At 40.2% G+C, this 24,879-nt stretch overlaps 1 protein-coding gene across 1 annotated transcript; it reads right to left on the reverse strand.

Moving 5' to 3' along the window:
• Positions 1-5,793: 5,793 nt before the first annotated feature.
• On the reverse strand, positions 5,794-23,375 carry rubcnl (rubicon like autophagy enhancer). The gene is made up of 16 exons (XM_053328443.1): positions 23,285-23,375; positions 21,385-21,823; positions 20,101-20,375; positions 19,259-19,356; positions 18,492-18,864; positions 16,970-17,015; positions 16,763-16,868; positions 16,487-16,623; positions 15,946-16,010; positions 14,902-14,941; positions 14,259-14,336; positions 14,010-14,130; positions 13,708-13,769; positions 10,462-10,615; positions 8,036-8,126; positions 5,794-6,154 (listed from the first exon to the last, which is right to left on the reverse strand). Exons 1-16 carry the CDS (start codon positions 23,373-23,375, stop codon positions 6,066-6,068), a joined length of 2,265 nt encoding a protein of 754 aa, XP_053184418.1. The 3' UTR covers positions 5,794-6,065.
• Positions 23,376-24,879: the final 1,504 nt, after the last annotated feature.

Consider the following 24,879-nt stretch of genomic DNA (forward strand, 5'->3'; position numbering starts at 1 on the left):
AGTTGCTCAGTGTATGACTTCTGTTGAGCTGTAAGTGGCTCGATAGCTGAGCTTCTTCTGAACAAAACGGTGTGTCATATGACTAAATTTGTGCTTGTTTAGCTTCCCTGAGATGTTTTTCATTTATAGAAGGCAGTGGTGGACAGTAACGAAGTACAAGTAATTCGTACTTAAGTAACTTTTTAGCGGATCTGTACTTTACTTGAGTATCATTGTTTTGTGAGACTTTATACTTTGACTCAACTACATTTGGAAGAGGAAAATCTTACTTTTTACTCAACTACTTTCCAAAAACCTGTCGTTCCTTTCCATGTTCCTTTCCACAACATGCATGCATGACCAGCTGCTGTGACAGGTCCAAATGAACGTGCACCGCAAGTGTACCAATCAGAACACATCGTGTGTCGAGCAGTTTTGGCCCGGCCCCCTACCTGGCTACTTGTCCCAACTTGCCTTCTCCTCCATCCATATCTCTATTAGCATTCATTTGACAAAGTTTCGCTGTCCAGTAGCCTGCCCTGCCAACACATGGAAGTTAAAGAAATATGTGTCTAGTGTGGTTTTCCCCCTCCCTATTAATTCCTAATCAGGTGATTTCCATTTAGTATGATGTGCTTATGATAATTTCAAAAGATATCAATACCAGATATCACAAATGGAAAACATTTTGTTTTCAGGGTGGTGTTAGTGGGCTTTTTAACCTTAAATGACTTGATTGAGTGTATAAAGGACATACCAAGACATTGGAACTACATTACACCAAATTACTTTTACTTTTGATACTTAAGTACATTTGAAGCCAAGTACTTTTATACTTTTACTCAAGTCGACATTTAAAGGGAGCACTTTCACTTTTACTGGAGTAATATTTTACACTAGGTATCTCAACTTCTACTCAAGTACGTGGTCTGTGTACTTCGTCCACCACTGATAGAAGGTGCTATTGGCGCCGGCGGGGACACCTTTAATTTGCACTAATAATCACTTATAGGGGACTTTAGGGGCTCCGTATAAAAGTCACCATGAGTTTAATAGCTTTTCTAAACAAGCAGAACAAGACAGCTATTACAGGGTTCAATTCCTATCCTATATACATAGCATATACTTTCAACACAAACAAGCAGGATGCTTATCAAAGGATTTTATTCAGCATCAGTAGGAGGCCCTCATACAGCCAGAGAGAGGAGCAAGTGTGAAGGTGTCTGAATGGTGAAAAGAAGAACTGTTAAACAAAAAAAAAAGTCAAAGAAAAATCAAAAAGCATATATTATAATAATAGATGTACACATAGAAGCTGACAAATTAGAGACATACTAAATTGTAGCAAACATATTTGTGGCCTGATCATAAAAGATACAGACACAGACAAATATACATTTTTAGTGGGTTCCTTATTTCCCGACTGTAATGAGAAGAAGACAGCATTAATTTTAAGATTTTGAGGGTTATAACAATCACAGTCAAATAGTGATAGTGACAGAAAAGCTAGTGGTGCTTCAGGATCCTTTTACTGTTACTTTTTGGTCAAACAGCTGAAATCTCGTCTCACCCAGTGAGGATAGAGATGCTCTGGAGGTGGGGGAAGGGGTGTCACACATGTTAGCACCTTCTTTCAGTCCTTTGCGGTGGTGAAGTCTCTTCCGTCCAGTTTTCTTCCGTCCAGCTGACGTCTGACGTCAGGTGCCTCATGGCCAATCAGGATGGGATGTTGAGCTCAGGGTGATTTGACCCTCATCCAAGGGGATGAGCGGGGGCAGGGAGGGGATCAAGAGCCACCTTTGTGCTCTTCCCTCTGAGGGCCGAAGACGCTCAAATTCAGGCCTTGATCTTTCCTGTTAGGCCGCAGCTTGTCTTTCAGCAGACAAAGAAAAGCCATGTGCTTTGGGCCATGGCATGAAGCCCAACAGACAGGAACTTGGGTAATGGTATAAAGTGTGCAGTTTTGGAGAAACGGTCTACTACAGTGAGTACTACTGTGTTACTATCTAAGTGAGGAAGCCCGGTGACAAAGTCCAGGGAGACATGTGGTCCCATGTCTTTTGAGGAACTGGCAGCAGTTGAAGTAGACCAACTGGAGCTTGGCGGAGGCTTTTATTTTGGGAGCAAACCTGACAGGTCCAACAAACTCCCTGGTATCCTTCTCCATGGTGGCCCACCAGAACCACTGTTTGAGGAGTGACAGGGTCTGTGTGACCCCAGGGTTGTCTGGGACAAAGAGGCAGTTATCAGGGCACACACTAGCAGCAGGGAAGCAGGGCCAGATTAACAATTCGCTGTACCCTGGGCAACAATATTCAAGGGCCCCATCATCACGACCCCAGGATCACCATAATCTGGCAAAATACAGAATAAATTACAATGATATACAGTAAATATACTCAATACTTCAATATCTAACTGTCATCAAGTGCATTTTGATGTACAGATGTGCAAATGCTTGCACCACTATGTCCTCTTGTCAAGATAAATAAATAAGCAACCACTTTAAAGCATACAATATTTATTTAACAACACGAATGTATTGAATTGATAGAGCCACCACAGAGGAAGTCCACAGACAAGACACAAACTCAAAAAATCCATAATCTGCTAGAATCAGGTAACATTTTGGTCTTCAGTTTATTTTAAACAGAAATCACCTTGTCACCTCAGAATTCAACAGGACAATCAAGTTATAGTGCAATATAAACATTTTTGAAATCTGCCAGTTTTCTCTCAACAACAATAAACAATTTACAGCATTGTCATGGGGCCACCACAAGGAAAAAATCAATAAATTGCAGTATGATCTGCTCAAATAAACATTTTGGTCCTAAGTTCATTTTAACTTGTTTTAAAACAGAAAACAACCTGTTATATCACAATTCAACAAGACGGGCAAGGGTTAAACAGATGTTGAAGAAATGTTGTCTTAAGTCCATGTCTCAAGAGTTTGCAGCAGCTGTACAGGAGAAGTCTCATTCTGCACAAAGTGCTTGAACTGAAGAAGTTCGTCTGACAAGGAACCATCCAGATCTGGACCAGGACCATCCAGATCTGTCGGATAAGTGGAGCTCAGCTTAGCAGCTCTTCCACGCACATCACAATCATCACAGTCCCTCTCAAATAAAACTCCAAAGGGAGCGTGTCCTACTCCCAAGTCCAGACTCCCTTACCGATGCAGGATACTTAGCAGCCGGTTCTGGAAAGCTGCAGGCCCTCAGTAGATCGCCTCTTCCCGGAGCTGCTCCGGAACGGGCCCCCTCAGTGCAGGATCCCCAGGGAGTGTATAGGCGTTGAGGTACAGGGGCTCGCAGACTTGACGAGCGGCTCAGATGGCGGTGAGACTCAAGACCCATCACCTCTTCCCTCAGTGATCGCACTCGCAGCAGAATCCGGGCCGTTGTTGGAAGATGCTGCCGGGGGCTCTTCGCTCTCTGGGCCGTTGTTGGAAGATGCTGCCGGGGGCTCTTCACTTTCCAGGCTGTGAACATTAGCTCGTGCCAGCAGAGAAGAAATGTCCTGGCTAGCTGAGCTGTCCTCGTTGACGGAAGCTGCCATAGCAGAACAGTTGGTAGCGTTAACTGGAGTGACGAAATTACCTATTTTCGGTATATACTTTAAATTTCCTGTGTTTCTGATGTCCTTCTCCTTTTTTAATTTCCGTTTAGCGCTCCCACGTAGCTTCTCCATGTTTGCATTTTTTGAGTTGTGTAGGGCAGCTTTGCTTGACGTCACGCAACCAGCCTCACCTTTGACCCGCCTCAAACGGGCTGACCAATGAAAAGAGGGTCTCAGCTCACGGTCAGTCACAGGCAGGGGCAGGGTGTCTGTGCAGCGCAACAGCTCCAGCGGACAGTTTAATATATAAGTGAAGTATAACCATTGCCCTCATTGCCCTGGGCCCTTAAGAGTCACGGGCCCCTGGGCAATTGCCCAGTTGCCCATATGGTTAGTCCGGCCTTGCAGGGAAGTGAGTATTGGCCTGTTTTACCTTATCTTCCAAAGGCCAGGTGATGCAATCAACCACGCAGGCAGATGGGAGGATACCCTCAGGTTTGATCTGGGAGCTCTCTGTGTGGAACTGTTGTGAGAGTGCATCCGGCTTGGTATTCTTGGATCCCGGAAGGTAGGAGAGGACAGAGTTAAACCGGTTGAAGAACAATGCCCACCTGTAGTGATTAGAGTTCAGTCGTCTGGCAGAACGGATGTACTCTAAATTCTTGTGGTCGGTTTATACCACAAATGGCAGCTCCACTCCTTCCAGCCAGTGCCTTCATTCCTCCAAGGTCAGTTTAACAGCCAGCAGTTCCTATTTGCCTATGCCATAGTTCCTTTCAGCAGGAGATAACTTGCAGGAGAAAAAGGCACAAGGGTAAAGTCTTTGGTCGGTGGACCGCTGAAAGAGGACAGCCCCTACTCCACAATCAGAAGCATCTACTTCTACAACAAACTGAAGTGAGGGGTCAGGGTAAGTGAGTATAGGAGCAGATGTGAACAAATGTTTTAGCTCACCAAAAGACCTCTCTGCTTCGGGGGACCACACGAAGGGAGAGTTGACCGATATGGGAGCCGTGAAGGGTCCTGTCACAGTGCTGTAGTTCCTGGTTAACCACCTATAGAAATCGGCAAAGCTCAAGAAGCGCTGCAGCTCCTTGCGGGAAGAGGGAGTAGGCCATCCAGGACAGCACTGACTTTGGTGGGATCCATCTGGATGCTTCCCTCCTCGACAATGAAGCCCAGGAAAGACAATTTGGAAATGTGACACACACACCTTCACATACAGTTTATCCTCCAGGAGCCTCTGGAGAACCCAGTGCATGTGTTGGACATGCTCCTGTCTGGATTTTGAGAAGCTGAGAATGCCATCCAAATAAACAAAGACACAGGTATTGAGCATGTCTATGCTGACTGTGCTGTATACACTATATACTAATATTTATGATCCTACTCGTACTCTGGGGATAAAATCAATTTAAAATACAGCTAAAATCATCATGTGCTTAGTGTCGTAAACAACCACTGTTTTGCTAGATGCTCTGTTTTGAAACCACAGTAGAAATAGAAACAATCAAATGAGCTAACCTATAAAAACATATATTTTTCACTTGCCACTTCATTGTAACACTGGACTTTTGTTCATGTCTAGATCCTATATGAATGATGACTCTTTATTTACAGTGATCAAGGTATTGAGGGGTTGTGATCCTCTGAAGTTACAATGGCCATGTACCCTGGTGCAAGAAGTGAACCACCATTGTAGAACTGAGAACCCAGAGTTAAACCTGAAGTTACCTTGCTAACCCCATATCCTACTTTGCAGTACAGGCCCTGAGTGGCTGCTCTTGTTTATGGGTTGATGATAAGGACCTCTTTTGCACTGTGCAAAGACAATCATAATGCAACTACAGAATGCAATTGCAAGCAAAATGTTTTCCAGTAAACAAAGTAGTAAATTTGTTCTTTCTGACTTCTTCCTGGAGATTTTTCAATATCATCTACAATAAGTTTTATTTGCCAGTTGTGAGCAGCTCACCACTTACTTTGCTGTCCATGTGATAAAAGCCTTTAAGTCTTGAAAATGTGTGCAATGCATTATGGGAGAATAATGTACATCAACAGTACACTTAGTATGCATACTCACTGTTATGGGTATACTTTAGTCATTTTCACAGTGTGCACATGCTACATCCCCAAAAGCCTCCTAACAGTAGTTTGGATTTAGGACACTGCTGCAGATTACCACACAGACAACACATTCATACACCCATGTAAAGAAACAAGAAAAAGACAGCAAACAGTTTAAAATGGTGTTGAAGTATATAAAGCTTGAGTTATAGAGTAACTCATACCAATTTTATTCTCACAGGAGATACAGTATTATTTGAGAGGCATTCAAATATCTAACATGGATTTTTAGAAAGCAAGATATAAGCGTTATTACAGTTTACAGTTAAACATTTTACAGCATAAAGTTATTTAGGGATTAGTATATTCATTTACATTTCATTTACAGGTGTTTTGAGACTAGTAAAATAAGGCTTTGGTACTGAGTTGCAGATGTTCAGATGTCTCACTTCATGGATTCAGAACGTTTTTTTCCGTGACTGGATCCGTGCACATTTAGGACACTTCTTTTCCACAAAACATAGTTTGTGAAAGCAGGCCTTGCATACTGTAAAAAGAAAAGACTATATTTATATTTTACATTTTTTATTACTACATTGGTTTTGTCCCTGCTTTCATCCTTTGGTCCCAACACTGAGGTATGTTTGAATTGTTTTTCAGTGTCGTTAAGTAGCTATAACTGACTGAGCTAATTTCGTACCAAAAAGATGGTAACTTTGGAAGATACCCACTTTATTTGTCAAACTCATATTGCTGTCATCTCATTTTAGCTTCATCTGAGTTTGCACAGCACGAGGACTGTAGATCCTATGCCTTACATAGGGATTGCTACATTGCCAGTATGGACAGGAGAAATAATTAAAGCAGCCAATAATAACTAAGGTACAGTACACCTATAGCTTTTGAGTGTTTTTGAAGTGTGGCAGCCCTGCCTAGGCTGCTTAGACTGCCATGGGTTTTCACTCTGCTGACGTAATGGTTTGTGTTTTCCCGAGGTGATCAGCTGATTACATCAACCTGATCGGGAGCACCTGGGCCCGGTGTCCCAGCTGGATAAAGGTGCCAGTGGCCGCCTGCCAGTGGCTCTCTTCCCTGACCAGTGTCCGCACCTTTTTGGTTTCTTTGGCGTTTTATTCATGTCTACTTCACAACACTCTACCTTATATAATCAATACACCCACACTTACATGACTGATACCACTGACATACACACCTCATACCTGCGTTACTTTACTTTGTGTTACTTTACTTAAATAAATATATTTTTCTATTGGCCATGCACTGCGTCTCTCCCGTTTTGTCATCTCCTTTGGGCTGGGTCATGATAGAAGGCAGACTTGAACCAGTTTTAAAATCTTTAAGTTTAATTTGTTATAGATAAATTAGATAATGCCCATGAAAACACCCAAAGTTCTCAATGTAATTTCCTTTGGACTGAATCAGTGGATGAGTTGGTAAACTGGAGTTCAGTTTCTCTTAAAGTGAACTGAGATACAACACAGAGCCAGGTGAGAACTTTCACTCCTCTCATTGGACAGGTAAGTTTAAGGCAGGAGTTCCAACAGCCTCCCAACATGCAAAGAGCATCTGGCAACAGGAGCCATTTAGCTCAAACTAGTAGTTGGACATAAGTCCAATATTTACTTTCACTGTTTTGGTCTCTACTCTTGAAACAAATGTCTGGCTCTTTAGCTGCTAAATGTTACACCAAAAGTCTGCCTGTCATTTGATCCTGAGCAAGTAGAGTGCACTTAGTTTGTCAGCTTATTTGCTGAAAACAGCTGCTGCTGCTGCTGCAGCCAAAAACAACACCATGACACCTAAAACTGAAACAAAAGAACTGAAAGACACTGAAGTGCTCCACAGAACCGAAGAAAACGGCAGATAATATGTGGGTTTTGTCCTCCATCACTTCCATTATAAGTGCATTATGAAGGGATATTCTGGTCTGTATTAACATGAGGAAGGATTACAGCAAGAAAAACAGTTTTCAATGTTGGTTTAAGACAGACTTAATTTATTTAATTATTATTATTATTATTATTATTAAACAAGGTGGTCACCAATACAACAAAGTCAAATGAGTTTGCTCAGACTTGCTAAGGTGATTCCCATAAGAATATTCCAGATCTTTAGTAAACTTGATATGTAATAATGTAAGGGTTAGGGTTAGCAATAAATAGTTAATCAATAACAACAATCATTAAATGAAACCATTCCTATAACGTGGCAATGTCAAAAATGCAAAAAACTAGTTATGAGGAGCAAGGTGACTCAGCTCCTACAGTAATAGAGTCTAAAAAAATTAAAATGCATATTCTCAGTTTTGATATGATGGCAGTACTGCATGTTTGCCCCCATTTTACAGAATCTCATATTTTGCATCTATAATTAATTAAAAAAGCAATCAGAAATTGTCTGTGCTTACCTGGACAGCGCTTACATACATCTTTCTGAAAAGGAAAGATGACGTTTCTTTCTCTGCAGAACTCACAGATAAAACCTCGAGCCAGACACAGCTGAGTGAAAGAAAACAAAATAGTCGAAATTAGGGAGGTTTGAATCCACAATGAATACAGAAGTAACATCTTGAAGTGTTCCTCCTCTAAAACAAATATGTAAGTGTCGCTGATGGTGTAGTGTCTCATTCTTGACAGTTTTATGTCTCGAGGCCTGTGGACACCATGCTTGCTGTCTTAAGCCAAAAATGTCAGACATTACAAAGTAAATCTCTGTTATCACATGACCAAAGTTCAGTACTGAGGTCATGCGATGACACTCAAGGAAAATCTATTCACTGAGGAAGGCAGATATTTATAGTGCCAATTGAAATATTGACTTGCCCTGAAACATTTGGCATTGTCTTACAACATTGAATCAAAGTAGATTTAATGTGGCTTTTCTTGACACTCATCAACAGAAAAAGTTAATTCAAATCTCTAAGACTCAATCTCAACTTTTATAAATGTAACGTCCAGCTAAACAAGTCAATAATACATTTAAAAAACACACATTCAGCATTTCCTACTATGAAGATTTCTAGTACGTAATATATTGCATTACATATACCAACAGAGTCTAACAGCAGTTCATGAAACACACAAAAACCATACCGTACATGAATATAAATTTTCCATTTTTTTCATGACACTTAAAATTAAGTTGGAAGTGTGTTTCATGCCTGCACCACTTGGTTAGTGTTAGGGTGATATGATTAGGATTAAAATGATCACTTGACAACTTCCTTAACCACTTAACACACGCCCCTGTTTTTTATGCTGTTAGCCTAAACAACATGCCCAAGTTGTGAGCAGCACAGATCCCACATAGTTTGAGACTCAGAGATGTGTCTGGTATCATTGGAAAGGAAACACTCTCAGGATTCTTGTAAAAGTGTCTGTGTGATTCTGTGACTTACTGACAAAGAGTGGCAGAGGTTACAATGATGGGGTTGTTTACTCGCCCATAGGTTTGCCTTTACAATGACATGTGTACAGACATTCAGGGACCTCTCAGCGGGATATAGACACAATGAGGCCACAGCCACAGGTCTTGGCTTCATGCAGTCCAAATTTGGAGTCAAAAGACCAAAAGATGAATTTTTCAGAATTATTTTTCAACAGGTATGTCCATGCGTTTTCCTCAGGTCCTTTTTGGAGACTCCAAATGGACACTTGGTTACCAAAGCTGTATAACCACAATAAAACACCTATAACATCCCCTTTGCCTACAATCAAAATCTTGGTCTCTAATGAAAGCTGACGCCATATTATTATTATTAATAATATTATTATTATTATTATTATTATTATTATTATTATTATTACATATAACCATATTTTTTTGTTTGGCCATATCTATCTATCTATGTATCTGTTTATTTTGGTATAAGTCATATGTTAAGTCGAAGAAGAACCAACCGTGTACCAAAATGCTGAGTGCGTAATGATATATGGTTCAACTCTTTTACGCACGGGGCGCACGCCGGTTACGCTTGGAGTTTGTTTATGGACAGCCAAACTTAATAGCTTAGTGTCATACACGGTTGGAAACCTCAGACTATTGGCTAAAAGGTTATCAACTTCATTTCACCGAATATTTCCATAGGCTAGAACAGCAGTCAATCAAAGCCATGTCATCATTGTTGTCGGTCACATGTCCTCATTGGCTTTGGAGACATGTACTGCCTAATCCTAAACACCGATTGGCTTGTGTGTGGTGTCGTCAGAAGCAGAAAAGGCTCACGGTCGTAAACATCTAGTCACGTGTACTCTGAGATGGACGTGCAGGTCAGGAAATGACGTAAACGGACCGTATATGGTTTGTTATTTGTGTTATTACGTTACGTGTTGGACTAAATACTTGGTGTATACATGGACATATTGAGGAAAGTATTTCGGTTTTATGGAAACGGATTTCATATTTCACAAGAATGGATATTTGGCGAGCTGTACAGAAAGTCCTGAGTCATAAGATGATCGTTGTGGATAAAGGGAAGACTTTGAAGGTATGTAGGCATTATAGCTTTTCTTACTTAGCTCAGGGGCTAGCCCAGCTAATCGCTAATACTATTACGGCTGTGAGCAACCATATAAGTCGTGATCTTGAATGAATCAGGACAATCTAAGCTTTCCAACGATGTACGGCATGAATATATATGTTTAAGGGTTGGTGTTTAAAACATCCAGAAGAACTTGAGGCTACCTCCTAACATCCGTCCCGTCCCGTAGACGGAACAGCGTGCGTTAAGTGGTTAATGTTATGCAACCTCATTGTCATGGTAACACCAGCTGGATTGGATACACTGCATGTATTTTCCAGGTAAAAGAAAAGACTATAGTTCATCAGACTGACCTCACAGCTTTCAACATGATCTAAACCAGAGCACAGCAGTGCTTTGGCCTGTGCTACAAGCTGACCCTTCTTCGCCTTATAGAGGTCATCCATGGAGAAGAGGAGTGGCTGCTCAGTCAGGTGACAAGGAAGCTGGTCAAACTCATTTATCAACCTGGAACAGAAACACAAAAACAGGAGATGAAATACTCTTGACAAATATCCCATTTGTGGGCAGTTGGGGTTCATTTTCAGTACATGGGTGGCAGGTATCACTTAATAAGACAGAGGCTACAGCCATGCTGTCAGCCAGGGATCATCACAGTTAGTAGAATGCATGCTGAGGGGGCAGGAATGTCCGTACAAAATTTTATGGCGATCTACCCAAAAGTTCCCGGACCAAAGTGCTGGAATGACCCACAGACTATTATTACCCTCCTGAGAGCTACACAACATGGCTAGAAACATATGCAAATTGTTGTCTGTTACATGTGTAGATTATAAGTTAAATCAAGAATAGATGCACATTTGTTCAAAATAACAAATGAAAATTGAAACCAATATTTAGCTGAGTTAGGCAAATTTAGTATCTTCCCAAGTCAGTCTTTTTGTAGATAATTACCACGTCATGTTACTACCTCCACTTCAGATCAGCCAGGAAACACTATCCAAATTTCATAATTAAAAAAGTGGTAACTTTGGAAGACACCCACACAAAATGTTAATACGTTCAATACAGAACTAACAGAAGACCTTTTAAGTTGATACGCTGTTTTTTGTGGTCACTTGACTAATCTAAGCCCAATGTTCATTCTCAATCTAGTTCTTCCAACTCCTGGGGGAAAGTTTTGGTGTATTTAGGTACTACATGTTCCACGATGTTGACCAACTAGACCAGTGGTTCCCAACCTGGGGGGGCACCAGAGATCTCAGGGGGGGCGCAAGAAAATTTAAAAACGTAAAAATAAATAAATAAACCAGAATTCATCTAATGGAATTATCAAAGTCTGTAAAAACCCACTTGGAAATGCATTTTAGTCCGCGTTTAAAAATATTAGTAAGCACGCTGATCTCTGACCAGTGGCATCAGTCACATTCATCCTGTCAGATAGCAAGCGGCAGGTTGCTAATGCACCATGGATGTTTTTTCTGGTCTCAGTGCTCCGCTTTATGAATGAAAAACCATGTCTGAGAAACGGAAAAGTGCAGATGACTCATCGGAATCTAAGTAGAAAGTGAGGCAGTATCTCGAAAGTTACTTGGACTTTGGTTTCATCGAAGGACAGGACAGCAGCCGTCCAGAATGTATGTTTTGTGGCGAGAAACTAGCTAATGATAGCATGAAGCCAACTAAACTGAAATGACACCAGGAGACAAAACACCCGGACACAGTTGGTGAAAGTCAGGATTTCTTTCAGAGAAAGAAGATGCTGGCACAGTCAAAAAGATCCACGGACATTAGAAAGGCTTTTGAAAGAGTAGGCAGTGATTTACAAAGAGCCACAGAGGCATCTTTTGAGTGCTCACAAGCATCGCACCTAACATCGCAGCCCTGGTCAGAGGTATGCAAGCCCCCATTAGTTCATGAATGAACACAATGACAGTTTAAAAAAAAAAAAAAGGAAGAAGCTGACATTGTTACTGATTTTTCTTAATATAACGTTTACACATACTGTGTACAGCTGTTCCAAAACCTGTGTTGACATGATGTGCATGTGGATATGAAACAAACTGACCCTGTTTCAGTTAAATCAGGACATCTATGAAAGAGCTGTTTTATTCCTTTGTAAGGATGTGTGGATATAGGCATACTGTTAGGTTGTTAAAGGAAAACTGTCAGGCTTATATATATGTTAGGCTTAATGTTTATTTTTTCACATTTTCAGGAATATTTCATGAATGTCCTGACATTACTTTTATCTGTGCATTTTGTGCACAGGCCTACTGTTAACAGGTTGTTAAAGAAAAAAGTGTTTCATGAATGTCCTTGAATTATTATACACAGGCCTACTCTGACAGGTTGTTAAAGGAAAAATGCTAACTATGTCTACATTTTTTGCTCATATTAAATGAGATATTTTTCAGAAATATTTTGATGTCCTTGTATTTCTTGTTTGTATTTTGTACACACAAAATGAAGGTCAGAAAAACAAAGTCATCTGTATGCAGGGTAAAGTGAAGAGTCTGAGATAAAAAAAACAGTTCATTTTTACTACTGTGTGCAGCACCCATGGACAGTTTGTCCAACTGTATGTACAACTGAAATAGAGGGGAAAAGATGACGTGGGAGACATGGCCTGCCCTCAGAAATGTCCTCAGTTAGTCAGTGGGCATCACATTATGTAAATTCTTTCAATTAAAGATTTGTAACAAATCACTATCACTATTGAGCTCCTCTCTCCTCCTCCCTCTCTCTCTCTATCCATCCGTCTATATACATTAACATTCATGTTCTATTAATTGCAGTCAATAACCTAAACTTCTTCCCCAGAGTTGTCTGTGCTTTCTGGTCTCACAGGTAATCTGGGCCTGTAGACGTCCGGATGACAGATTCCAGTCCCGGACCTTCTAGCTTCATTGTTGATTTTCATTGTGCTTCTCTCCTCTATCCTTCCTTTCTCTCCTCTCAACCCCAACCGGTCGAGGCAGATGTTCTCCCACTCTGAGTCTGGTTCTGCCTGAGGTTTCTTCCTGTTAAAAGGGAGTTTTTTCTTGCCACTGTTGCTCATGTGAGAATGTTGGGTCTCGTTAAAGTTAAAACCTGAAGAGTTTGGTTTAGAACCTGCTCTATGTGTAAAGTGCCTTGAGAGAACTCTGTTGTGATTTGGCACTACACAAATAAAGATTGATTGATTGATTGATTGATATCATTTTGGTGCTAATGTGTACAGGTGGGGGGTGGGGGCGCTCAGCTGGTCTTATACACATGTAGGGGGGGCTCCAATGAGCTTCATGAGCGAGTGGTGTTCAGTGGCTTTTAAGAGCTTTTTCGCTCAAAACAGTAAAGTTGGGGGCCAGACGGCTAAAAAATGAGCTGAAAGATGCTGAAACTCTTCGTAGAGCTGAGGGGAGCTGCAGAGTCAGGTGATCAACACAACAAGCAGCTCCTTTGTACATATGAGTCGTCATCTGATCCATAAAATATACTTAATATAATTACTTAATATACTTAAGTGTATGTTGATCATGTGAAATTCTAAAGTAAGCAGAGTCAATTCTTCAAGTTTACAACTCAACAGATTGTATGTACAGATGCATTTTGTCTACCCTTCTGATAACCTGCAGGTTTTCACCAGCTTCTTGATGCCCAGCAGCTGTTCCTGCAGTTCCTGTAGAAAAGAAAGGAAACGTTTAGAAGCAAAAACTGAAAGATGGACAGAATAAAGGAAAGTAAACTGAAATAAAGCTGTGGACCTGCTTTCTTAATCATTACAAGTCAGTGGGGATTTTCAACATTATTGACATCACTGCACTGGCTTCTGACAATCCAGGCTCAGCTCCTACATCCTCATCCTCACACTGACACACATGACCAGAATACTTATAATATTCCTGTGTTTTTAACTCACCCTGAACTTGTCCAGCTCCTTCACTTTGCTGTAGAGTGTCTTACCAACACTGGTCAGGTCAAACAGAGGCTGATGCCACACTGAATCCAGCAACTGTTTGGAGAAGTCACTCACAGGGTATCTGAAATATTAATATGACAGATTAAATCTTATTCCTACAGAGCTGTGCTGCTCAAGGAGTTGGGAGTTTGTTGAATTATGCTATGAATAAATATACATGTATATATACTTGTAGTAGTGTTTTATTACCTGCTAAAGTCCCAGCTGGAAAGAACTCGACCAGGAATCACGGCCTCAAAGCCGCTATGGCAGCAGTCACAGAAATACCTGCCAAATAATTGCAATTACAATAAGTATGATTAATTTATCTTAAGACCATAAGAAGTGCAGGGTATACGATAACTGTTCTAGTATAAATCAGGCTTTTTGTAAGTTTACCAGAGAGCATCTGTTACATTCTGTTGTTAATGATTTGTAATATCTGTTTGCTGGTCAGTCCGCCACTTTGAGCCACACTGAAATCTCTGCAATCATTGGATTACCTTGAAATGTTGTACAGATATTCATGATCACCACAGGTTGAACCCTGATCAAATATCTCAAGAAATACAGAGGAGGACGAATACTAATAACTTTGGTCTCCACCATGAGATTGATTTTTTTGTGTAAAGGTTTTAGCTGGATAGTCATGGAATTTGGTAATTGCTAATAAGCAAATGTTATGCTAAGTCAATGTAACATGGTTTTAACAGTATCTTCTTAATATCAGCTTTCAGCTCAAATCACTAGTCTTGATGCCACACACACAAACACACACACACACACACACAATCACACACACACACACACACACACACACACACACACACACACACACGCATATTCTACATACCTGCCAAGGTATTCACAGTACCGCAGTTTCTTTATGTACCCTGGTGACAGAGAGAGAAACAGCAGAACTCAGACATACTTTTTTATAAACGTGTACTTCTGACGCATATTGTATCATAACTGTGTGAACAAAATACTGTGGCCACAGCTTTGAAGTGAAGTATAAACACTGTGAGATGATGTAATATTTGCTAAAACTGATTATTGAGCTCAATAATGATTTCTATGGGAAAAGAATACATCATATAGACTAGAAGACTAGACAATAAAAAATACATATTTACTTTTTAAAAATTGTTTAATGTATTTCAGTTGTTATTTCAACAGTGTATTTTAACTTGTATGTAGTAATGGAACATGTCTACTTTCAGTACCCTGCACTGATAGAAGAACTGAAAGGTAAAACAACATCACCAACTGATGCCAAACATATACATGTACATAACTTAACATAACATAACTAAGATGTATTAAAAAGTAGTGGTAGACTGCTTCACAATAAAAGCCACACCACATCTGCAGGTGAATGTGATGTAGCAGCTGGAGGAAATGTTGTGTTTTCATTAGCAGTAACGTGATACAGCTCTGATGCAGCTGTTGGAGAGTGAACAGTAAACAGTAAGAGGATTACAAACACCTGCGATCCATTTGTGCATGTCAAGGCAGACTTCACCACTAATGATGAAAAGTACTATACTGTATGTGTCTACCAAAGTGGTGCAGAATGCTGTCCCAAAACCAAAAATCAAGTTTAAAAAGCATTTATTCATATAAGTCTTGAATGTTTACTAAGATCTAATTATGTTAATAGTCTGTTTTTTTTTCTATCTATAGAGTCCATAAATAGTGGACTCTGCAGCCACTACATGCTCCACAGATAGCTCTGTGTAAATACCCCTTTGCTACCAAGTTCACTATATCATCTACACACTGTCTGCAGCATGAAATCAGATAGCGTTTGTTTGGCTTTGTTGCTCTTCTGTTGTATTTCTGACAAAATAAAGAAAAAAGCTGTTCAGTGTGATTGTTACGGTCCAATACTCACTGGGCTCTATCTCTGTCCCACAGCCTGCACACAGGAAGTGTTGTAACGCCACTACATCACTGCGTCTGAAGAAAGAAACAAACAGAGTCAGTCAGCCGTACTGAGTGGGCATGGGCTTGAACTGGACCAATTTTGCAGGTCCCACATGGTTTCATGGCCCACATGGGACTGTGAAGCCCATGTGGGCTGGCTAAATGGGCCTCATTTAAGGTCCATTCTGATCCCAGTTACACCCCATATGAGCAAAGATATAGGGCCGACATGGGTCTCACATAGTTGGGCCCCACCTGAAACCCAGTCAGAACCCACTTGAAGCTCATACAGTATGGGCGAACACAGATGGGGCCACCATGGAACTGTGGACAAACCCACTTGGAACCCATATTTGCATCTATCTGTCTATCTGTCTGTCTGTCTGTCTGTCTGTCTATCTATCTATCTATCTATCTATCTATCTATCTATCTATCTATCTATCTATCTATCTATCTATCTATCTATCTATGAAGGTTTGTATATGGTGTTTTTGAGTGTAATGAAAACCTGTGTGTGGGCTGCACAGTGAAGATAATCTGGAAGCGTGGAGGTGCCCAACACAGGGATCCTCTCATCCTGGTCCTCAGTCTGATTTCTTCAGCCAGGCTCTCGCTGCTCACTGCCACATCACCGGTACCTGGCAACTGGTAAAGATGGAGAGGTTTCCAGCTCAAGATTGTGTCTCATGGTTGGTTACTGGGGACAAAGGCTAGACATAAAACTAAATGCTCTAAGGACTCACACCTATACTGTTGGTGATTTGTTTGCTGTACATGTTCTCACCTCCTGAAGCGAGCTACGCAGACTCAGCCTGCCACGCTGAGGCCTGTTGAAAGGAAGCCAGCTCTTCTTAAACTCCACCACCAGCTGCTGGGCCAGCCACTCTGCACTGAGAGAGGGGACACAACAGATTGACTCAGGAATCACAAAATCAGAATAAATGTATAGATTTGGAAGCAGGCATGCAGGGTTTGATTGTGTTTTTCTTACTTTCTGAGAGAATCTCTTTGTGTCAACATAGTGTCTACTCCACAGTCTGAAATGAAAACATAGAATATGATCCTTGTGTTGTTTTCATATATAATGCAATGTTAAATAAGAAGAAAATAAATAGTAAAGCGTATTACTATATGAAACTTTCTCTCAAGTATTTCACCAGTATTAAAGTGCTTTCAGTACATACAAATACTGTCTAAGTACTCCTTTGAGTGCGAGCACATTTACTTTATTTTTGGAATGCCAGATATTAAATGACTAGAAAAATAAAAGTAAGAACATTTCAAAAACCTGACATGCCACAAGACCAGCCTAGAAAAGGGCCTTTGTTTCATGTCACTCTCCCCTCTCTTACTCTCTCTCTCTCTATTAGCAGAGAGATGATATATGTCATGTGATGTGATGATGATCCTGACGTAACACGTGTGACAATTAAGTCAAGGGTTCTTCAACCAGAAAGAAGATAAAAATGCAAACAAATGTAAACTGTAAAAGTCTGCACACTGTAGCTCTCAGTGCAGGTAGATTTAATAAGATACAACAAGTGACGTTTGGGGCTCAATACTGTCCTTCAGACTAAAGATCAACTGAATAGTCACCATCTTAAATTCACAAAGGTCCAGGTCACATGACATTCCAATCCCACTTAACACTTTACAGGTGTACAAATAGGTGCAAAATTAAATAAATAATACGAGTACAGACAATATAAATGGGACCCCCAGAGCACAATAGCAAAGCATCAGGCTGAAGAAGAGCATTGAGCTCGAAACGTCACTGGTGTTATCTTATTAAATCTACATGCACTGGGAGCTACAGTGTGCAGACTTTTTGCAGATTTTTTTATTTGGTCCAGCACCTGCTTTCTTACTCCAGATGTGTGTTTCTACTGTACATTTCTATCAGTCTGGCAAATAACATGTTTTGCTTTTCATAATGATGCACTCATACTACTTAAAACTCACAGGCAGATGTTCTTCAGTGCTTTGATAGATGTTCAGTTGTAGCATCTTATTAGGAGAAACCCAGAGTAATACAAAGTGGACAAAGCACTTGCTTAAAATGTATTGGTGCATGACTGCATGGTAACTGATTATCAATGTTTTAACAACTCAGAGCTCCTCTCATCTGGATCATCTGTTTACAGATTTTAGTGAATAAATCAAACTTCATGGATTTTGCAGGATTTTTGAAAATGAGACATATCTGCGGAGGACCACGGAGGCCAAACCTCAGAAAACACACCACTATAGAAAACAAATGAACAAAACAGAAAACTTGTGAACTAATTAATTTAAATGATATATTTTTCTTAAGAAATCTGAATGGACTCATAAACAAGAATCATCTCTTTCCACTCTGTGAAACCTTCACTCTGTGAAGCATTACTTTGGGGAATTTTGAGTGTATCAATATCAAGAAGTGTGTCTTTAATCCAAAAAAATTAATTAACACAGATAATATTTGTCTTTATCGTATTGTACCCCTGTGAATATACAGTTAAAACCATTTTTACCTTCAAATCCACTGTCAGTGGAGAGGACAGAGAATGTCTTTGGCAGATGTTCCTTTTTCCCTTCTTCCTCCTCTTCTTTATTCGGATTGTGCCAGTGTGCATAACTTTTAAATAAGTGTGTGTTTCTGTGTGATGTCTTATTGTCTCCAACAGCATGCTTCATGTTAACCTCTTGTTTGGCGTTCACTGTACTGCGTCTGCATGCCTTACGTCTCTGCTTCAGTTCCAGTGCAGATTCTGTGTGTGCGCGCGTCTTGCGGCATGTGTTTTGCTGTGAATCCGTAGCGGAGGTCCATCGATCAAAGCTCAGAGTCCACTTTGCACCTTCCAGCACATCCAGCACCATGTCCACCACAATGAAATGAGCGTTTTCCTGCACACACAGTCATTATCATCAGCAGTGTTGCGAAAGAACACATTCACATTGCTTTGCTTATTATCCAGAGTTGATGACAAGATGCAAATCATAATTTCATTGAGCCCAAGAAATGAAACAGATTGCCATCTTCTAGTCCAGGTCTGGCTGTGACATCAACACTCAAATATAAATGTTTCCAATGTCAAAATGTTCATCTATTGTGTTAAAAATGATCACATTCCATATCTTCATACTGTGACATTTTCCAGTGCACATTCTACCTCTTCTTTACACATTTTTACATCTATAATATACCAAGAGCACTTAAAAAAAAACAGCACTTGCACTGAGCTGGTTAGTAATCCACCAAAGTAAATTGGTCAATTCAGAGAACTGGTTCGTAACACACCTTTTCCAGCTCACAAGTGGTCTTGAAGACTTCTGCAGAGATTTCTGGGATACCACTGCTGCTTCTATCTCTGCTGTGTTGTGTTGATGTAGAGAGACCTGCAAACAGTTCAGTTTTATTTCAGATTCAGAGACTTTATTGTGTGTCGTGACAGAAAATTGTCTTAGATGTGGCCCAGTGTAAAAAACCCAGACTAAAATATCCAATATGTCCTCCTAAAACCTGATTAAAATATACAGCATAGAGAGCTTAGACAGAACTTAACTTAAACAGAAGATTTGATGCAATAATATCTGAATCATGCAATCACAATATTAAACTGAACCTTGTTAAAACTATTTATATTTCTGTATTTGGTTGTGCATTTTATATTATGCAAGTCTTGTAAGATTTGTGAAGAACAGTATTTTTCATCTGATTGTATTTTGTCTATGTGTATATGTTTAGTTGCAGAGTGATGAGTTCTCAGGGCTGCTGTAATTATACCTACATGAGTAGAAAACTGGTTGAGATACCTGGCTGACTGTGGTAACACCACCACCTCACTGCTCCCATTTTTTAAATCTTCAGCTTCATCAAATGCAGACTGTCAATTATTTTGGGTATATTTTGACTGTGACAATAACAATTCCTGTAGCAAATATTCCCTGTATAAGAAATAATGTGTAGTTCAAACACAGGAGCTTTGCTAGTTTGTCAAACTGACAAACATCAAATCATAACCTTGGACTGTTTGGTAGGGTTAGGGTTAGGATTAGGGTTAGGGTTAGGAAGTACTCTGTGTATATAAATGCAGGCACAACAATGTCAGTAGATACCAGTAATAATTCATCCTAATCTACCTGATGTGTGCAGGGCATCACAGCTGGTCAGGCCCTGTCCTCTGTGCTCGTCAGCCAATCCCTGCTGTCCACTGAAGGGAAGGTGGATCCCAGCACTGAGGAAATGGTTCAGATTTGATGAAACCGAGACACAGCGTGGCTCCTTGACCTCCTTGACCTGGGATGATCTGCGACTGGAGCTGGGTTTGGATCCCAAATCCTCCATACTGGTGGCTGTCAGGCACCCAAGCTGATTCAGGGACACTGAACCAGGCACAGGTGCTGGGGAATCCAAGCTAGGAACAGAAATGTTTCACTTTAGTCAAAAAAGGATGTAGAAGTGAAAATGCTCAAGATTAAAAAAAACAAAAAACCTTGGGTAAAATACCCAGCATGCCTGCTAAAGAAGACATAAGTAATACATAACAGAATAGATTGACATTTTAAACTAAAGGCTTAGTAGTTTACAGACTAGGAATAACAGGCCTGCTTTAGATCATAGATCATAAAGTCATGTACACTTAGAGCCTGCAGCTATCAGATGAATCAATGTTTTACCAAAGAACTGCATGTTTGATGGTTGAGTGAAAATATAAGGTACTCTTTGAGGATAGATTGCTGTACACCCAACAAGTATTTTTTAATGTGCCTCTCTTCTTGTATTAAGCTATAAAATCCTAAATCTGTATAAAAACTATAAAAACTCACAGTCTCTTTGTTTTCCATTTCAACCCCGGTTTCCTTATATCACGTAGATGTTAATCAAGTTTCAAATGAGTCATGCACAGTAAATGTAATGAATCTGGCATTCACAGGACACTGTGGACATTCACATATGACATGTTAAAAACTAAAAGAGTAATAAACTTATGTTTGAAAATGTTTTGTAGTCAATAATCCTAAAGCCACCAGCTTTAAGATTTTGAATCTTTACTGTGGCGCCATCAAGTGGTGATATCACAGTAACACAACTTTCAATAAGAAAATACACCATCAGAACACTTTAAATGTCTGTTTTCTTTTGCTTTCCATTTTTCTTCACTTCCTTTTTTCCTGTAATGTGGAGTTTACAAGTGTTTCATGGCTGTCACCCGTTCTGTGATGATGGCTTCATGCTGAAATGTCTGTGTTTTGTGAAAGCATACTGATTGTAAATAAATGCAGTACAACACATGAAATCATTTCTTTACTGGTTTTGGCCTCTCGAGTGCCTTTTATTGGCTTTGAAAAAAACTTGAAATGGGCTGAATTAATGTTACTTGACCTCAGTAGAGAGTGTGTTGAAGCTTTCATGTATGCAGTTACCTTGATGGAGCAGACGTGTCAGTTCCCCCTCCGTGCCAGGAGACAGGCCTGTGGCGTCTGGAGATGACTGGACTGCTTCTAGGAAGATGGAAGCTGTTGTCCTCTGGATAAAGAAGAGATTGGGGCTCTTTGCTCCTGTTGTCCAGCTCTGGAGGTGTGAAATTCCCTTTTCTACATTTCCTTATGTCATCATCCTCAGCCTCATCAATACGACTATTTACTTTGTCTGTGTTTTGTGTGGTTGAAGCAGTGTTGGAATGTGGGTTGCACTGGGTGTGATGGGGATGTGTAAAGGCCTTGTGATGTGTCTCCCATGTGAAAGTTAGCTGTAGTGCATCTGTTCCTCCTCCACTCGTTTCTGCTGGTGAAAGCAGGAGAATTGGGATCGATCCTGCACCAGCTGACTGTTGATTTTGGTGAGAAAATTCTTCTGGATTGGCTTACAGAAAGAGGAGAGAGATAAGTATTTGATCAGTATTTATTTTAATTTATTGCCACTTTCTTGCTGAAATGCACATCAGGGATATTATTCTACTTTTTCTACCCTGATTTTTCCAGCTGGTCTGGATGCTGAGCCAGAAATATCTCACTCAGAGGTAAAGAGGGAAAAATGGAGAGCCGAGAGGACAGAAAGGTGGACATGAAGATACAGTCAATGATTATCAACACTTCCAGATATTTCAAATTAAAAGCCTACCAAGAACTGTGGGATTTCATCCTTGGAGCTGCTGGAAGGATTTTAATGTGAATCTTCCAGGAAAGTGCTGGGTTTCACTGACAATAGTTAACAGTGGTTGAGAAATGTCAGAGTGGAGGTGATAGGGAAATCATTATGAAACAGTTGAAAATGAAAAGAAGAGAAGAAACAGAGCAGCAGAGGGTTGAGTGTGACATGACTGTGGACATGTACACACAGTAACCATTCAAAGGTTTATACATACTTCAAAGGAAGGTGTGTCTGAACGTTTGACTGGTATCAGGGTTATTATGGTTGACTATAACTAAAACTAGCGTGAAAAAATAATTGAGTTAACATAAATATAAAAAGAGAGTTTAAAAAAGACAAAATGAAAGCTACAATGAACAATGCAAAACTAACCAAAACTAAACTGAACAGCAGATAAAATCAGCTTAGTTTTAGTTTAATTTTGGTTTTCTCCATTTGCACTGTATTGTGTTCAGTTTGACTTGTTGGGATAATGGGCTGGTACCACCAGATGGCAGCAGAGCAGCTGCTGCACAATGCACAAGAAGAACATGCTTAACGTGGAATTTATGATTTTCTAGAAAGAAGATGTTCCAGGCAGAAAACGTCACAGCCCAATTTTGGAATATTTTGACTACGAACCCGTAGTAGATAAAAGTAAAAGTGTGGTGATGAAGAGTAATGGAAACATTTGTGGGGTAATAGCTAAAACTGAAACATCCTACTAATGTGAAAGTCCAAGAAGCAGGAGACCACAAGTACGGCAAATTATTTAAAAATTTAATGAAAATTTCAAAACTATAATAATCCTGCTGTGCATTCATGCTTACCAAGAAACATGGAGGAAGTGTTAAGTTCACATCAACAACAATTGAAAACAGGAACAGGTCATAAAAAAGGGCAGTTTCTCACTTAATGTCAGAAAATGTATATTTAAATTAAAAAAATTAAGGCGTGTATCAACATCAATAAGATTCACTTTGTTGATGCCAGACTAGGGAAATTAACCCTTATACACATCTTTTATTAATATTTAATAACTCTTAGAAATGCCAATCCACTTCATTGGACGTGTGTATGTGACTGACAATGACCAAGCAATGTTCTGATGTTCGCCATGTGATTACAATCTGTCAAATCCCTAAATGTGACCCAAGTCTCTCTGTTCCTACTCTGGGAGTGTGTTGATCTTACCTGTTGTAGCCACGGGTGGTGGAGAGTCCATACACCAGCTGACATATCTGGGTCTGTGGTGAGAGGAGGACATGCTCCTGTAGCTTCCCATCTGTACAGAGGAGGAGACACAGTTTCTCAATAACAGCAGTGTTGGTGCAAACCTGGCGCAACAGTGCTTCCTGAGCAGTGAGTAAACATCCAACAACTGTAGCAGTAAAAACAAAATGACCAAAACACAGGTAATCTGCAGGTATTTGATCAATACCAACACTGACTGGGCCACCGGATGAAATGTGCTTGTTTTGCTTTTGCTACTTTCACCTGTGCTCTGTGTATTATAAGGCGTGGAAAGCTTTATCAGTGCTGCTGGAGATCAGATCAAGATCAACTTAAAAGTCAAAGTCTCAAGTCTGAACACTACTCTCTCTCTCTCCATCTGCACTGCAGTAAATGAGACCTGACAGGTAACGTTTGAATTTTTTCAAAAACACACCGGAGAAAACAACAGATACATTTTAAGGAATTTAAAGTTTGTAGAACACCCAGTGTGAAGCAACACATACAAATATTTGTCAAGAAACATGGCGTCACAGACAATATCTGCACTGGGACAGGCCACAATTATTTGTAATCACAAACTAAAGTCCATGTAGAAACTCATGAGTCATTACATTGTGTGTAAGCAGGGGTGCATTAATGAACGGGCTAACCTGGGCTACAGCCCCAGGGCCTCCACCATGGGGGGGCCTCTAAAAATTGAGAATAATTATGTAGGCTAATGAACACTCGACCGTAACGCACATGCCGCTGCACTACAGTGACATCTGGTGGTAAAAGTGTTGGGGATGGTGCAACACCGAGAGCCCCCCCCCCCATATCATTCATTTTGATACAATGTAACAAAATCACACCATACTACACGCAGCTTAGTAGACAGCACACAAAGCAACAGGCAAGACGACACATAGCCTAATAGTTAGCAACAATGAAGCGTTCACACCGCTTTTGGTTGTGATGTTATTGTGCGTGTGTGTGTGTGCACGTGTGTGTTAGCGCATATTGGTTCATTTGCAAACATGAAAAGCACATAGTTAATGTTAGGCCTACATACATTAAATAAATAAATGGCACACAGATGAATCAGTTATTTGCTTGCAATATGTTTGATTTGTTGCATAGCCTATGGAACAGTTATTATTAGCCTAATTGAAGTATTGTGCTGATGTAATTGTGTGTGTGAGTATATGTTAGCTAATTTTCAAAAGTGAAACGTACATAGTTAACGGTACATACATTGGTACATACATAAATGGCACAGAGCCAAAGATGACCTTGTATTGAGTTTTTATAGGCAAAATATAGTGTGTCAACCACTTAGGGATGGGGGGTTCATAAAGTCCTGTAGCGCAGGGGCCTCCAGTGATGTTAATGCGCCCCTGTGTGTAAATTGGTACATTGGGAGATCAATGGCAACCTTTTTGTGTGCAGTAATAACTCAACATATATTGTAACAAATTACAATCTAAATCTTCCATATGAATTTTATATATGTAGCACCATTTCTATCCCTACCGTCACATCACCACAGTCTGATTGTACACCACATATTTTCA

This window comes from Scomber japonicus, chromosome 11 (assembly GCF_027409825.1).
Source record: "Scomber japonicus isolate fScoJap1 chromosome 11, fScoJap1.pri, whole genome shotgun sequence".
Taxonomy (NCBI): Eukaryota; Metazoa; Chordata; class Actinopteri; order Scombriformes; family Scombridae; genus Scomber; species Scomber japonicus.